Raw genomic sequence first — 15,581 nt, forward strand, 5'->3', positions numbered from 1 at the left:
ATGAAAGGCTGCCTGGCGGCCATGTGCGTATACATATACATGCACATGGCACTGCCTGCCTGACCACCCTCCTCTTGCTCCCTCTCCCTTGCAGGCTGGAACTCTGCCAGCCTACAGAGAGCTCTTTGCAAAACTGTAAAATCCGCAGGTTTCTCCGGTAAAATGAGAAATCTGTCTTCTCCTCCTGTAAAGGGTAAAATTCATTGTGTTCTCTATTTTTCCATGGGAAACGGAAAACCCAGATCCCTGGTTGTTACAATTTAGTTCCAGCTTACTGGAGTGTAAGAGCAGGCACATGAACAGTTACTGTAGAACAGTTGACATACAATCCATTTTTGCTGTGACACAATTTGTCCTGGATGGTAGGAGGGTTACTCTAGTGTGATTTTCACTTTGTGAATGCTGATCACTAGCTAACTTAGGTATTTTTATAGCATCTGGAGCTCCTGTTATGTAAGTGGTAATGAGGTGTGCTCTTTAACCAACTTCCAAAGTATTGCGAGGATATGTTCATATTTGTACAGGTAAATCAGAAGTAAAATTTAATATGGAAATTCTGCTAGCTTCTTATAGTTCTGCCAGTTGTGCAAATATTTCACATGTTGTGATTGGTATATTTAGGGTCCATCTCTTCCTGTGATGCATTTCTCAACGTATTTCAGTCCAGAGGTTTGAAACCAGAAGTTATCTGCCCCTGTGCTAGTTCTTCAGAGGCATTAACTGTTGCTATTCGCAGGTAATCATCCTTTGTGAGAATGTAACTGAATATATTTCTTAAAAAAGAAATGTATTTGCTGTTAATATTGTGTACGGGGTATAGCAAGACAGAATAAAGTTTTAGTTGCTTAAAGGATGTTAAAATTAGTGGAAGGATGACTGAGCTAGTTATTTAGTATCTCATTTAAACCTGTGGTAGAATTCTTAAAACATGGGGTTTGTCACCTCTTTCTATAGCGTAATGATTCATAAAGATGTTCTGAGAAATATTTTAAACAACTTGTTTAAAAATATCAAAAAAGCAAGGTCAAGTGTGTTCTTTCCTGTTTTTCCGGAAAGCTTCTTGAAAGTCCTATGGATGATTTACTCTGGTATTTTATATAATCTTTACTTACAGAATTAAGGGTATTGAATCCTTAGGTAAAGGGTTTCTCTATCCAAAAGGTTAGCTTCTCTCCTTCAAATAATTGTCCACATAAATATTCTCTCTTGTTCAGTGTGTGAGCTTTTCACCAGACCTTTGTTTTTTGTTATGGTTTTTACCTTAACATTACCCATAGCATGTACTCATCTCCTCCTTCTCTCCACCAAAAGAATAGAAGGGAGTTCCACACTTTGCACCCTGAGTTCATCTTAGCCTTCTGGCTGAGACTTGTCAGCTTGGTCCCACATCCTGTTACCATTCCTCATCTAGGTCTTCTTTTTGTTGTTGTTACACTTTTTTTTTCAAAGCTTTTCCTCTTCCCTGTATTTTGAAGGGGATATGATAAAGGGAGTGGATTTTGATAAGAGTCCCTTTCTCTCCATGCCCTTAGTCTTGGGGTATTAGCACCTTTCCTACCCTTACCCCTGAAACTTTTTTTTCAAATGAACCATGGGGTTCCATCATCTCTGAACTTCAGTGCATACTGTGTTCCCAGAACTCACCTGCTGGGATCTATTTTTGCTGAAGCCAAATTTTTTTAGTTGCTCTAGCTGTCCATTTTGTGAAGGTTTTATTTCAGCATCAGACACCCCCACAAACAGTCCTTTTCCTTCCTGGGGGAAGAGCCATGTTCCCAAGGGTGACATTTGTCACTACCTCAAAAATGAACACCAGGAAGGAAAGAGAAATTAAGAATATTTCTTTTTAAGTCCTTAGGTATGTCTTTAGATCCCATCACCAAGACCAGAAGTGACAGTGCTCTTGGTGCTGTCTCTGAAAGAAACCTATCTCTTCAGACATTGTGCCAAACAGCATCATTGTATCAGCCTACTTCCTGATGCCATGGCTGATCTTCTGCTAGGATACAGAGTAGTGTTACCACCTCGTCTCCAGTCAGATCCAGTATCAGAACTCACAGTATTGTAGATGCTTCAAGGTCTATACAGGAGTCATGTGAAGCATGGAAGGACCATGGCAGTGGGACCAGTCAGGTTTTGAGATGTCCCAACCCTGAAAGGACTCTATAAAGCCTTACAGACTATCAGGCATACCAAGACCAGCCCTACCTTGGTTTCAAGCATTCGCAGCTCAATGGGAGTTCTGCAGGTGACTGTTGAGTATTGCTAGCTACATCTTCAGCATCATCTCACCCCACTGTCATGGGATGCTGGTGCTGTCCAAGGCTGTTGACATTAAGACAGGTGGGCAACATATGGGTAGCTCACAGAGCCACCTGTTTTTGCCTCTGTATGTGCCCACACTTAAGCCTCAGCAGTGAGGAGCTGTGCCAGGAATGGGCAGCTACCAGCTGTGCCTGTGTCACCACTGCTTCTCCCCACCCCATTCTCCTCACCCTCCCCTAGGTTGCAGTGTGGGCACAGATTCTAGCTGGTAGAGCCGCACTAACACTGCAGCTGGAAGATGGGGAAGTGGGGGAAGAGAGAAACAGCAGTGGCACAGGTGCAGCTTCCATCTTCCTGGCCCCTTTACTGATGTGCCACCAAAAACACTCAGATGGGAGCCGGGTTGTTCTGGCCCACCATTTATAAAGGTTGCTAGCTGATGCATTAAGAGATGTAAAGGGTACTTGTCCCAAACAACTCCAGCTTGCTTTTCAGACTATTCAGACTTTGTCAGCCGCAGAGCCCTCCACATACCACCTCCAGATCCAAATCTTTCTCTGGTGTGTAGCATATCTACCCTGACAATCCATATGCACACCATTTCCTGGCCCATCACGTTTTTCAGCTCAAAGACATATTGGCACCACTGTTTGACACACTGCTCTATTGAACTCCCATGCCAGGAGTATCTACAGCTGAAATGTCCTATTCCCACAGCCAGTCTTAATTCGTGGTATCATGGCACTCTTTTATTCTCGGGTTCTGTTTGCACTTTGCCTCAAGCTTATTCCCTACCTTTCCAGCATGGCTATATAGAAAAAGATCAGCCAGAATAGTTTAAATAATCTGACTAAAAGTACAGATCAGTGGGGTTCTAAGAAACACGTTTGGGGAGGGAAGAAAAATCTCCTGGACTTAGAAGAATGGCTATGATTTACAATAGGGTCAGAAAGCAAGTCGGAACATTTCTGACAAAATGTTTTTTATCAAAATATGATGCATTTTCAGTGTATTGTTTTTCAACAGAGTTTTTGTTAGGAATGTTCTGAGATCCAGAGTGGAAGCTCTGAGGGGGAATGGTAGAAGACATGAATTGAAAACCTGCCCCCTTTCGTTGGAAAATAGTAATTTTGATATAATTCTGTTTTATGAAAACATTCAGAATTAAAACAAGTTTAGAAACCTGGAAAGTTGTTATGAAATATAATTGTTGATCCTCTAGCCAATTCTTCTATATTTTACATAAATTTAGGACTTGTTCAAATTATATTCCCAATGGGAGATGATTCTTATAGTTTGGAAGGCTAGCTTCTAAATGGTTATTACCTATGGTTCTTTACTTACTAAGGAACTTATGTCTTATAACATTAGAGTGGTAGGGGACCCTGTAGCAGTTGTTCTTTCCACTTGCATGTCTAGAATTTATACCTCCTTGTGTGTGTTCCTACTGGAGTGCCATTGTAATTCTTTAACACTGGTTCTGTTTCTATTGGGAAATGAATATATAAAACCTGTTATTTCTACTGGTCTCCTTACTGATCCAGCTTTTATGGTTGAATTTGTCATGCACTTTCATCCTCAACAGAATTTCACAGTTTCTTTATTGTTTGTATTGCTGTAGATTCATACTTAGTATCATAGCAACTTTGATTCCCTTTCCTCCCCCTTCCATATTTTAGACCTCCAGATTTAGGTGGGCCACCTCCAGGAAAAGCAGTGCTGTCTATGAATTGTTTGAGTTATGGTGTGATTAGAGTGGATACAGAAGAAAAGCTGTCTGTGCTCACTGTACAAGATGTTGGTCAGGTTATGCCTGGAGGTAAGAAAACTACATTTAACATTTGTTTAATTGATAATCTACATTCCATGTAATTTATTTTGTGCAGCTTGCCTTAATCAAATAATTATAACTAGACTGTATGTGATGTTTCCTTTACAGCAGTGCAGCTAGCTGTCTTAATATTTGAAACTGGATTTTGAGAACAGACTGAAAATATAAATTAAGTATTAAATATTGAACATATGAGGAGAAATATTGTCCTGCCTGCTTTTTAATTTCACCATAGTTTTAGGTGTGGTGGGTTGCTTTTGATTCAGTCACACTCTAGTCTACAATACTAGTGAAATGTCAGTATGAGACATTAGTTTGCATTAATTAGAACTGCATAGTCATTGCACAGCAGAACAAAAATAGGATGAGGGGAAATAAGTAGAGTTAAGAGAGAGATACTGTACATCTTACCTACTTCTTATTCTTATCCCACCCATTTTTCCTCTGCCAATGGATAATATTCTTATACTATTACCTTTATGACTATCATTATGGTGGTTATTTTAATCATACTAATAAATAATTTGAGTAAACATTTAATGGGTGTAATGAACTAACCATTTAAAAACCCCAGTTGTTGGTGTTTTGTCCTGTCCAACAAATCATTAACATCTGGAGCAAATTATTTTTCATCTTGAATTTCCATCATAATAGGTGTATGCCATTCAGAATAAAAATGTTGAGAGACAGATGAGGCTCTTGTAGTCCATTCTTCTAAAAGATCAATCTCTCTATCTTAATCTATGATCTTTTCCAAGGCCTGCAAAAGTGAGATATCTGATACTCAGAAAATACTAGGGGGAGCAGGGATTTTAAAATTATCTTTGAAAATACAGTTTTCACAAGTTCTGATATTTTTAGTCTCTGGCAATGTTTCTATATTGAAGGGGGAAAATAAACAGGATCTTTGAGTAAAAGAATCTGCGTGTTCATTGCAACACTGAATTCTGCCTCTCCTAGTGTAGCCAGATATAGTATTCAAACATGGATGTCTGCAGAATCCAACGAAAAAAATTATTTTGGAGGGGGAAGTATCAGGCTAGCAAGAGTGACAGATCTAGGTTACGAATAGTGGAGAAAATAGATATTCTAGCTAGATTACTGTCATTAATCTTTATAGTCTTAATGAAGTCTGCACTGGATGTAGGAAACACTTTGCTAGGAGCCTGTCACTTATCTACCTCCAAATGGGTAAGGTCAGTGACAAATTAGTGATAAAAAATATTTGGGCCATATTTTCAAAGTTACTTGAGCTTTAAGGCATGGAACTAACGTTTCTTTTAGTAAGACTAATGATTGCAAATTCATAGGAAAAAAAGAAAGAGACTGAAGTGGGTATTAGGTATGAGTTGATTTTTGCTGCATTTCTGAGACAGATATGTTACACGTGTACTGGCTACATAAAGTAGATATGAGTTTGTCACTTAGATGTAAAATAACAAATATGGATGTTTAAATCCAAGTGGATCAGAACAACTGAACATATATGAGTATGGTTTCAGGGTTTTGGTAATATCCCGTGCAGAAAGTAACTTTGTCTCACTGCTCCAAGATGAGAAATTATTCTGTCTACTCCTAATGCTGAAATATCCAAATTTAGAAGCATAATAGGACTATTACTAATTCATTACTATCTCAGAAGAAAGACATGGAAGATAAATTTGTCTGAAAAAATTCTATATTTCCTTTGACTTGGTGATAGATCCCATCTTTCTACGATGTTCTATATTTCAGCATTAGGGTGTTCAGTATGTTTTAATACATCCATCAGACAATTACATAGGCTGCTTTTCTTTGTGAAAAGTTAGTGTGTAGTGTATTTAAAGTGTGAAGTAATTCAGAAAATTATTTGCATATCCTCCTCTAGTCCTTCTACTCAGAGGTTTGAGGACATTGGTTTAATGGGTTTTTGGGTTAATCTTATTTGATGTCTACATTTCTAATTGCGCTGTCTTGCTTCTCAGGCATCTGTTGTTCTGTTGTTTTGCCTTATGACCATGTTGGCTGTTGTACGGTACTAATTTGTATGTTGCTGTCTTCTACTGGATAGAATCAGACCCGCTCAGTTGTTTGTGGGTTTGCCTTTTTAGAAGATGTTGTAGTGTATCCCCTCTCAAGCAAGACCCAGGAAGTCATCCTCCCGCTGTACTTGGCTTTGGTGAGATTGCAGCTGGAGTACTGCATCCAGTTCTGGACCTCCGTGCTTTAGGAAGGATGTGGAGAAGCTTGAGGGAGTCCAGGGGAGAGCCACCCACATGAACAGAGGACAAGAGAGCAAGTCTTATGAGGAAAGGCTGAGAGGCATGGAACTCTTCAGCCTGGAGAAGTGAAGGCTCAGTGGGGACTTCATGGCAGGTTATAAGTATATAAGGGGCGTACACTAGGAGCTGGGAGAACATCTGTTCACCAGGGCACCCCAAGGGAAGACAAGGTCTGATGGTCACAAACTCTGGGAAGACTGTTTTAAGATGGACATAAGAAAAAACTTCTTTAATTTCCAAGTTCCCAGAGTCCGGAATAGACTCCCCCCCACTCCCCCCCAAGTGATGCAAGCATCTACTCTGGACGCCTTTAAGATACACTTGGATGCTTATCTTGCTGGTATCATTTAACCCCAGCAAACTTCCTGTCCCTTGGGCAGGGGGCTGGACCTGATGATCCTGTGAGGTCCCTTCCAGCCCTAATATCTATGAAATCTATTAAATTAACGTATCCAATCCTTTCATCCCTCTGTTTCAGCTGGCTAATGCCAAGTTCTGTTAATTTGAGCTGGTAGCAAGGCCATTGCTATGTTATGTTAGAAGAATTTGCAGTGATAAAAAAAGAAAAGATATACTATAATGAGCACTATGAGCTCTACAAAAACAACTCAAGGCCAGCTAATAAAAAAATGAAGTTAATAAGGCTATACAAAACTTAATAATGATTAAATAAGGCTAAATATAAACAGTACTATAATTCACCACTCTATAAGCAGATGCAACTTCAAAGCAATAAATATAACAAGCTACCCTAGCACAGACAACTGCTGGAAGGATCATGTGATATAGTCTATCGTGTCTATTCACATCATCCCAAAACAATGTAAACAAAAGAAGCTATCAAGGAAGAATTTCTATATTGAATGCTTCAAAGACCCTGCTAAAAGTGATCATCTCTAATAGTGCCTCAGTGAGAAATTCACCCACCTTCCTGAAGATCTTGACACTACTGATCAGTAGGACAGCCAAATCCCAGCTACATTCCAAATCCAAGACAACTAGCACCTCCATTACTAATCTTCAGTATACTAATGAATGTGCATGTGTCCATACAATTGAACAGCTCCAGGTTACTCTTGATTGCTTTTCTAAAGCATAGAAAATGCTTGGACTTGATATCAACTTCACAAAAACCAAGATACTTTACCAAACCATCCAGCTGTTCCTCCATATATTACAATTAGGGGACAATCCTTGGAGAACATGGGTTATATCCCTTAACTGGGTAGCCACTTTTCCCAAAATGTAAACCTAGACAAGATTATTCCACATTGGATAAAATCTACCTGTGTTGCCTCTCCAAAATCGTATTTTTATGGTCATGACATCAGGATCCAAACCAAACTTCATGTCTGTCAGGCTGTTGTCATTTCTGCTTTGCTGTATGGGTGTGAAACCTGTACAACATATCAGAAACATCTGAAAGCTTTGGAAAGCTACCATCAGAAATGTCTTTCGAAAATCCTCCAGATCATTTGGAAGGACAGAAGAATGAATGCCAGTGTTGCGGCTCAAGCAAATACCATCAGCATTGAAGCCATGTTTATGTGGTACCACTTCTGTTGGACAGGACATGTCATAAGGATGCCTGACAACCAACTCCCAAAACCTATACTCCCAATTCATCAGTGATCGTGACTTGAAAAGTAAGCAAAAGAAGAGCCTCAACAATACGTTGAAGGCCAATCTAAAGAAATATGATATTGACACCAATACTTGGGAGACTCAAGCACTGAATCATCCTCAGTGGCACTGTGATGTCTGACAAGGCATCAGTCAATTTGATATGAAAACTTGTTTCATGGTGTTATTATTATTTCATATTAAAATTTATTTCATGGTGTTACCTACTCAGCAACATCAGGCTCTGTCTATAACAGTTTAGTCGAATGTATTTCCCTGCTGATGATTCTCTTGCACTTATGTGCTTGCTCTCTCTCTCTGTCTATTTAGCTAATGTGTGTGTTGTGAAGGTGGATGGGACTCCTCATCTATGTAAGACTGATGAGGTTGGTGAAATATGCGTGAATTCTGGGGCAACTGGGACAGCATACTATGGTCTCCTTGGAATCACCAAGAATGTGTTTGAGGTTTGTGTCTTTTTGTAACTTTCATGTCGTGAAATATTTGCTAAAAGACATTTTGATTTTTTTCAGTTATGTGTAGATGAGCAGAATAGTGTCAGTTTCTTCCTATGGGCATGCTCCAGTTTCTTCTTCCAATTTCTGGGTTTTTGTGTGTCTGTTTGTTTGTTTTGGGTGAGGGGTAATACTAATGAAAGCTAAAGCAAATACACTTCCCTTCACTCCAGTAGCATGTTACAGTTGAAATTTGTTTTTCCTTTAACCAATGAAATAGCATTAGTATCTTTGTTTATATTTCATGTTCTAGAATCATGTTCATATGTGTGTTCATCTTAGCTCTGTTAACAAACTATTAGTATGGAAAGTTACATAAAGAATGTTCGGGTACATTAGTGCATAACTCTGGTGATTGTTCACTTAGATTTCAGTGTGGTCCAACTGCTTGGGAAAGGTTTGATAGAGGATGAAATAAGAATAGTAGCAAAACCCACTGTGCAGTTGTGGCTGTGGAGAACACAACTAGGAGTGGTGGCCGCAAGCTTTAATTGGGGAAATTTAAGTTGGAGATTAAGAGGAACTTTCTGACTATGAGGGTTGTCAAGCACTGGAAGAGGCTACCTAGAGAAACTGTGGAATCTGCATCCCTGGAAATTTTCAAGAGCAGGTTAGACAGACACTTGACTGAGATGATTTAGCGAAGAATGATCCCTGCCTTGAGCAGGGGGCTTGACTAGATGACCTTGAGAGGTCTCTTTGAGCCTTACTTTCTTAAGATCCTATGACAGGAGGTTACCATCAGGATCAGGGAAGGTTTAATGATTCAATTTGTTTCTTTTATACAGTAAATAGTAAATCAGCTTTGGTGAGTATCTTGATACCTTATCTTCTATATTTTTGTCAGACCATTCCAGTGACAGCTGCAGGAGTGGTTGTTTCAGGTCAACCCTTTACAAGAACAGGATTTCTTGGCTTTGTTGGTCTTGTAAGTATGAAAGGGCAGTCTTACTCCAGCCACCTCAAGAAGTAGAACCACTCAATTAATACAGTACAGTGTAGAGTACGTAGGAGGACTGGAAAAAGAGAATAAGTGTAGAATAGGTATAACTTTGTATGACAGTTTGCAGAATAAATTAAACAAAGGGTGGAATAACAGGTGTTAACACTTTTCATTCCCAAAGGGGGGTGCCTTCTCACTTAAAAGCCAGAAGTCAGGATCATATCTCAAGTCTATTGAGGTGAAGAATGCAGAAGTATTGAATAATGCAGCCTGGTGTTGGCAGTTGCTCTCACATTGAAGGGGGAAGACAACTATATTGAACAAAATTCTCCATCAGAATGTTGGCCTCCTATAAATCTATCCAGTATCATTATTTTATCCATTGGGTAACTGTATGTACCCGAATCCAAGATTACTTCAAATTTAAGACTATATAATTTTCCATGTGTAGAATCTCATTAGTGGAAGGTCATCTTAAATTCATCCCCCCAACTGCTGTGGTGGAAAAGCAGCAGTAAGGCATGAGGGGCCAGATGCCTGTCCCCCACCATGCACCCCCACCCCTGCTGTACCTGCAGCCTGCTCCCCTCCCTTGCCTTCTGCTGCAGCTGTGCTCTGGATCTTGACAATCAGTAGCAGCCATGACCCCATCCAGCCCCAGCCCAGCCCAGCCAGGGAGAAGTGGCAGCAGCTCCTGGTTGGGCCAGGTCAAAGCTGGAGGGACTAGAGCAAGTGTGCAGGTAAGAGGGGAAGGGGAAGCTGAGGGGCAGAGGAGCCTGGCAGCAGGGGGAGCAAGGGGTTGAAGGAGGTGCAGGTACAGGCATGGAGGGCAAGGCATGTGGGGTGCAGGCTGTAGGCTTCCCCTTCTCCCTGCAGTCTCCCCTGCCCTCCCTCCAGCAGTATGGCCCCTGCCAAGCAAACTGTTCCAGCCCAGGGGAGTCTGAGACTCTGCTCTGGCTTCAGCCCCAAATCCAGGGCCACTGACTAGCTGCTTTCCCTGAGCTGGTACTTGAATCTAAGACACCCCCCACCCCCCATCATGGTGACTGGGGGCAGGAAAAATCCTCATCTTAGATTTGAGTAAAAATAATATTTTTATATTGCCAGGACTCATGGCTTTGCATTTTGGTTTGTTTGCTTGTTTGTTTCAAATTCTGTCATCTTTTCAGGACAATTTGGTGTTTGTGGTAGGAAAACTGGACGGTCTGATGACAGTGAGTGGCCGCAGACACAATGCAGATGATGTAGTAGCCACAGCACTGGCAGTAGAGCCAATGAAGTTTGTTTACAGAGGAAGGTAAATACGTTGAGACTTATTTCCGAGCTTCTGCTCCTCAGATATTTCATAAATTTTCGAAGTCGGAAGTTTTGCACAGGAATTTCTAGATGCGTGTTTTGAAGGAAAAATGCTGGTGGAGTAGTATTTTGAATATGAACATGGGACTTTCCCTGATAACCTAAAACAAAAGTATGAACATAAATATAATTTATTTAAAACAGATTGAAAATAGCTTTAAAGTACCTTAATGTAATAAAATCATTAATCTTGGTGGCTGTGGGTAGGTTTGTATTAAAACCTAATTTTCAAAATTTCTCCTTAAAGTTTTTCATCTTTTTTTATTTATTTATATTTTTAAAAATAAGAACAAATGCCTGTCCAGAGCCCTAAGCACCTTAGCATAAGTTGTAAAATGCAAATAAAATTAAACAGCAACTCTTCCCAAAAGTCAGAGAACATGGGTATATGATGCATTCATTGTCCTCACACAGATCTAGCCTTCTGCCTCCCTTTAGGGCAGCCTGTGCTAATAGGTGAACCTTTCAGTGTATCCTAAAGAACAAACAAGGGATTGTTTGAAACTGCTGAAGGACCCCTCAAAGAGAATTCTATACCTCCATCCTTATTGCCCTTAAATTGATCTCTATGCTAACTGCAGCTGTGGCAGTGGCATGTGGAACTGTTGCTTGCTTGCAGAAGCAACAATAAAAATGCATCATTGCTGCTTGATTTTTTTTTTGTACTACTTTCAATTCATGTACTGTTTTTAAAAATTAGCATATTCCTGGTTGAGGCGTTACTAGTTTTATATTGGAAAGACCTATAGTCATAGCTATTTTAACTTTTAAAAAGTGATTTGTAACAGTCTAGATATTGCCAGACATGCCATCCAGGAATTTGCCATGGTTATTTATCTTCTTTCAAAAGTGAACCGGTAGCTAGATGTTTCAAGTGAGAATTAATATGCATGACAGTTGCAGGTAATGTTTGCACAGCTCCTGCATGTTTTGAACCTGTCTGTGATAGCACACTTACCACTTCAGCGATTGCAAATTCACTCAAGTATGTGAGAGAGATATTAAAATCAGACCTGCTCTTGTCCTAAACTTGCGAGTGATTTTGTGGTAACCTGGCACAAATAATGCTTGTATATGTGGAAAATATAGTATCTCTGGGAATTGCAGTCATTTCCACATTATGATAAAACCATGCTATGTTCATCTTTGTTGCTTCTTTTTCAGTCCTATCATTCTTCTGTCCTTTGTGTTTTTAGGATAGCAGTGTTTTCTGTGACCGTTTTGCATGATGATCGAATAGTGCTTGTGGCAGAACAGCGCCCCGATGCATCAGAGGAGGATAGTTTTCAGTGGATGAGCAGGGTTCTACAGGTAGTCAGATCTGTCCTTTCTCTTTCCAGATGAATAAGGCCTATTGTATCAAATGAGAACCACAGAGCGTCCACTTCCATATAAGAAAACTTCCATTCAAATGACATAAAGCTCTGATAAGCTCACTTCTGAATGTATTTGGGGGATCTTAGCTAATGGCATTTTTTAAGTCCGGTTTATTTTTGGAAGACGAGTTCTGTAGTTCATGTTGATAAATCCCTGCAGGTGATAGCTGATTTTTAATACTTTTGTCTTGATTTATGTTACTGTCCTTCAGTCTAGTTGGTTCTGAAAACATTTTGTTGAGCTTATAAAGTATCAAAAACAGACCTCTCCTTCAGAATGTTCTCCTGCAACCATCTGGTAGTAAACTGGTTGCTTCATCGTATTACATGAAAATTCTTAACACTGGCAGATGTGGTTTCTGTGATTCAGAAGTGGTCGTTGCCCACTCTGACCACCCCCAAGTCAGCAGCTACTTTAGGGAACCTTGTCTATTACTAATCAGGGAAACATGAAGTAGCTCTGTCACTCCTGAAGGGGGTGCAGGACACAAAAGATAAAAGAGCAGACATGGCAGAAGGATCAGAAAATGAGATGGGAGGAAGGAAAGGACTAAGAAGGACAATTTAAGTGCAAATGCTGCTTAAGCCTCAGAAGAAGGCTGTTTAAAGAAGACTTGGTGGTCTCTACCAAAATTCGTGCTTTCTAAATCATCTGTTTACAAGTATACACAATAAGGATGCCTTTCATAGAAATAAATTTGACCTGCATCTGTTATAGACTTTTCTCAGACTGGAACAGATATTGATTGTAAAGCAGCAAAATGTTTCCCCCTTTCCTTCTCCATGGCTTATGTTCTACTGTATTTTTGTGGCTGTACCATACATGCTAAACCTGTTGTGATATAATTCTGGTCTTTGAGACCTTTCTGCACTTCACCCACTTTTTAGGAACATCCCTTATCACTGGTGTGCAGGTCACCTTGAGCTAGATTGCAAAAGCAAAAATCTGGGTCTTGTTTCTGCTCCCATTGAAGTTATGGCACAAACTCCTATGAGTTCAGTGAATGTAGAATTGGTCCCTTTGTTAGTAAATCATGATGCAAGTAAAAGTTCTGATGTTATAAATTACTTGCATTTTGAGTGTCTGTTCTGTCTAAATCCTACATTTATACAAGTGTCTTATTTTTTTCTTTCCCTCAAGGCAATCGACAGCATTCACCAAGTGGGTGTGTATTGTCTTGCCTTAGTGCCTGCTAACACTTTGCCAAAGGCTCCACTTGGAGGAATTCATATATCAGAAACCAAACAGCGTTTTCTAGAGGGTGCTCTGCATCCTTGCAATGTTTTAATGTGTCCACATACTTGTGTTACCAACCTGCCTAAACCTCGACAAAAGCAGCCAGGTGAGTTAAGCATAATATGTAGCTTAGTTTTTGTGTTTGTCTCTCTAAGGATGTGTCTACACTGCAGTCCAAAGGTGTGATTGCATCTTGTACAGAACTTTACAGTATAGTACTTGTACAGTACTTTTAAACTAGTACTTTAAACTTGCTTACTGCTTAGCAATATAGTCATGGCAGCATAGACATTAGCACAGACTGCCAAATCTACCCACTGTCTTACATTAGTACCTGTGTGATTAACCCACGCTAAATTCCATGTAACCATAGCTTCACTGTTAGTGGTACCTATGTTACCTAGTTTAAAATGGACTTGGGTGTGTTTATGTGAGCTGCAGTCATGCCTTGGAGTTTGTTGCTCTGCAATCCAAAATTTGCTACCTCAGAAACAAGCCATAAGTATGGAATTATGTTACCAGGTTGTATTTTTTTCCTGTCTGATAAGATGTTTGAGTTCAACCCTTTACATTTTTGAAGTTATATTGTATGTATTCCTTATGGTAATGTATGTGCTCAATTGTCAATCTGAATGGCTTCATTAAGTTGGTTTTCTCTTCTATTTTGCTGATCTCAGATGTTGGTCCAGCTTCAATGATTGTAGGCAACCTTGTTGCTGGAAAGAGAATTGCACAAGCCTCAGGGAGAGATGTTACCCAGTTGGAGGATAATGACCAGGCAAGAAAGGTAACACTGAGCTCTTTCTGACTCTGTCCAACATCTCATTCAGACTGCTCGCGATGGGTCAGCAGTTATGGTACCTTGCCGAAGCTGAGCATTGTGCAGTGGTGGCCAACCTTTTTGGCAGCTGTGCTACAAGTCCAAAGTATGAGAGAGTACCACTGTAATCAGCTACTGCCATCACCCAGTGCCACCAAATGCCATTGCCACCAGAACATGCAAACACTGAATTTGGTGGCATCTACCCCCATAGCTCCTGCAGGGCCAAACTTTTGAACCAGCACTGGCCCCCATTTCCCACGTTATGTGCCAAGCATACTGGCTGCCTGTGCCAGTTGTAGCATGCATGCCACAGATTGGTCAGCATTGGTGTAGTGTATTTCAAGTGAATTTGAAACTTTTCTGCCATCTTTCCTTTGTTTCAGTTTCTATACTTAGCAGATGTTCTGCAGTGGCGAGCCCAGACAACTCCAGATCATCCCCTCTTCCTACTGCTGAATTCCAAGGTAAGATGCACTTTAAGGTTCATTTTCAGACACAGTAAATGGGCCATTTAGATTTTGGAGAATGAAAATAGGAAATGACAGACTCTGTACTGCACCTTAAAATATGCTAATCTGTTTGATGATGGAGCAACCACTCGTGATGGCAGGTAGTAAGGATATTAACTGCTTCAACTATCCTTATTTCTGCTCACTCTCTAGAAGCTTAGTCTGTATTCTGTCTAGATTCAAAAAGCTGTAGCAGGTGCATTTCTTTCCATATTGAGCTGCTCCCAGATTTGGAGGTCCACATTGTGCTGGAGATTCTGTGGAAGCCTCGGTTCTACTCCATACCCTTGAGATTAAGAGTACAAGAATGCTGAACTTGGAGAATCTCCTCACCAGGGGACCAAAAGTGATGACAGGAGGAAGATTAAAGGAGAAAAGGAAGACTACCATGAGTCCAGGGAATCCAGTAAAGTACTCTCCCAATCTTGCTGGATCCCTGATCACTTTGACCAATGGTGCCCATCCCTAATAACCCACTGAGCTACGCTTCCTTTAGGGATGCTGCTCTTGATTACTAGAACATGTTCAAGTGAATATTTCAGAGCTCTGGGATCTGCTTGACACTAGCTCAACTTGTAATAAGCTAGTGATCAGCTATCTCAATAAGCAGGCTCACATCCATGCTGTTGGAAAGCAATGATTATATAGCAGCTGATTCCAGATGTGTTCAGTAATCTCCACATCTTTTTGACAAATGCAATGTCTGCAGACAAGTTAAGCTGCAGAGCGGAAGACCTGTATAAATGGGCCCTTACTAATCTGTGGTTCAGTAGGTAAGATATCTTTGGGTCTCTTGTAGCAAAAAATTCTATCAGTGTCCTTACTGGCCCTTTACAGCAGGA

General features: G+C 40.3%; 1 protein-coding gene across 4 annotated transcripts in view; it reads left to right on the forward strand.

Moving 5' to 3' along the window:
- Positions 1–15,581, forward strand: part of DIP2A (disco interacting protein 2 homolog A) — a 129,764-nt gene that overhangs the window by 89,363 nt on the left and 24,820 nt on the right. For all 4 annotated transcript variants that reach the window (XM_025202229.1, XM_025202226.1, XM_025202225.1 and 1 more), the window contains 9 exons: positions 622–736; positions 3,945–4,084; positions 8,311–8,447; positions 9,343–9,423; positions 10,608–10,735; positions 11,991–12,105; positions 13,312–13,513; positions 14,085–14,194; positions 14,614–14,694. In XM_025202229.1, the coding sequence (XP_025058014.1) occupies positions 622–736; positions 3,945–4,084; positions 8,311–8,447; positions 9,343–9,423; positions 10,608–10,735; positions 11,991–12,105; positions 13,312–13,513; positions 14,085–14,194; positions 14,614–14,694 (1,109 nt within the window). The remainder of the gene's footprint in view (positions 1–621; positions 737–3,944; positions 4,085–8,310; positions 8,448–9,342; positions 9,424–10,607; positions 10,736–11,990; positions 12,106–13,311; positions 13,514–14,084; positions 14,195–14,613; positions 14,695–15,581) is intronic.

This window comes from Alligator sinensis, unplaced genomic scaffold (assembly GCF_000455745.1).
Source record: "Alligator sinensis unplaced genomic scaffold, ASM45574v1 scaffold566_1, whole genome shotgun sequence".
Taxonomy (NCBI): domain Eukaryota; kingdom Metazoa; phylum Chordata; order Crocodylia; family Alligatoridae; genus Alligator; species Alligator sinensis.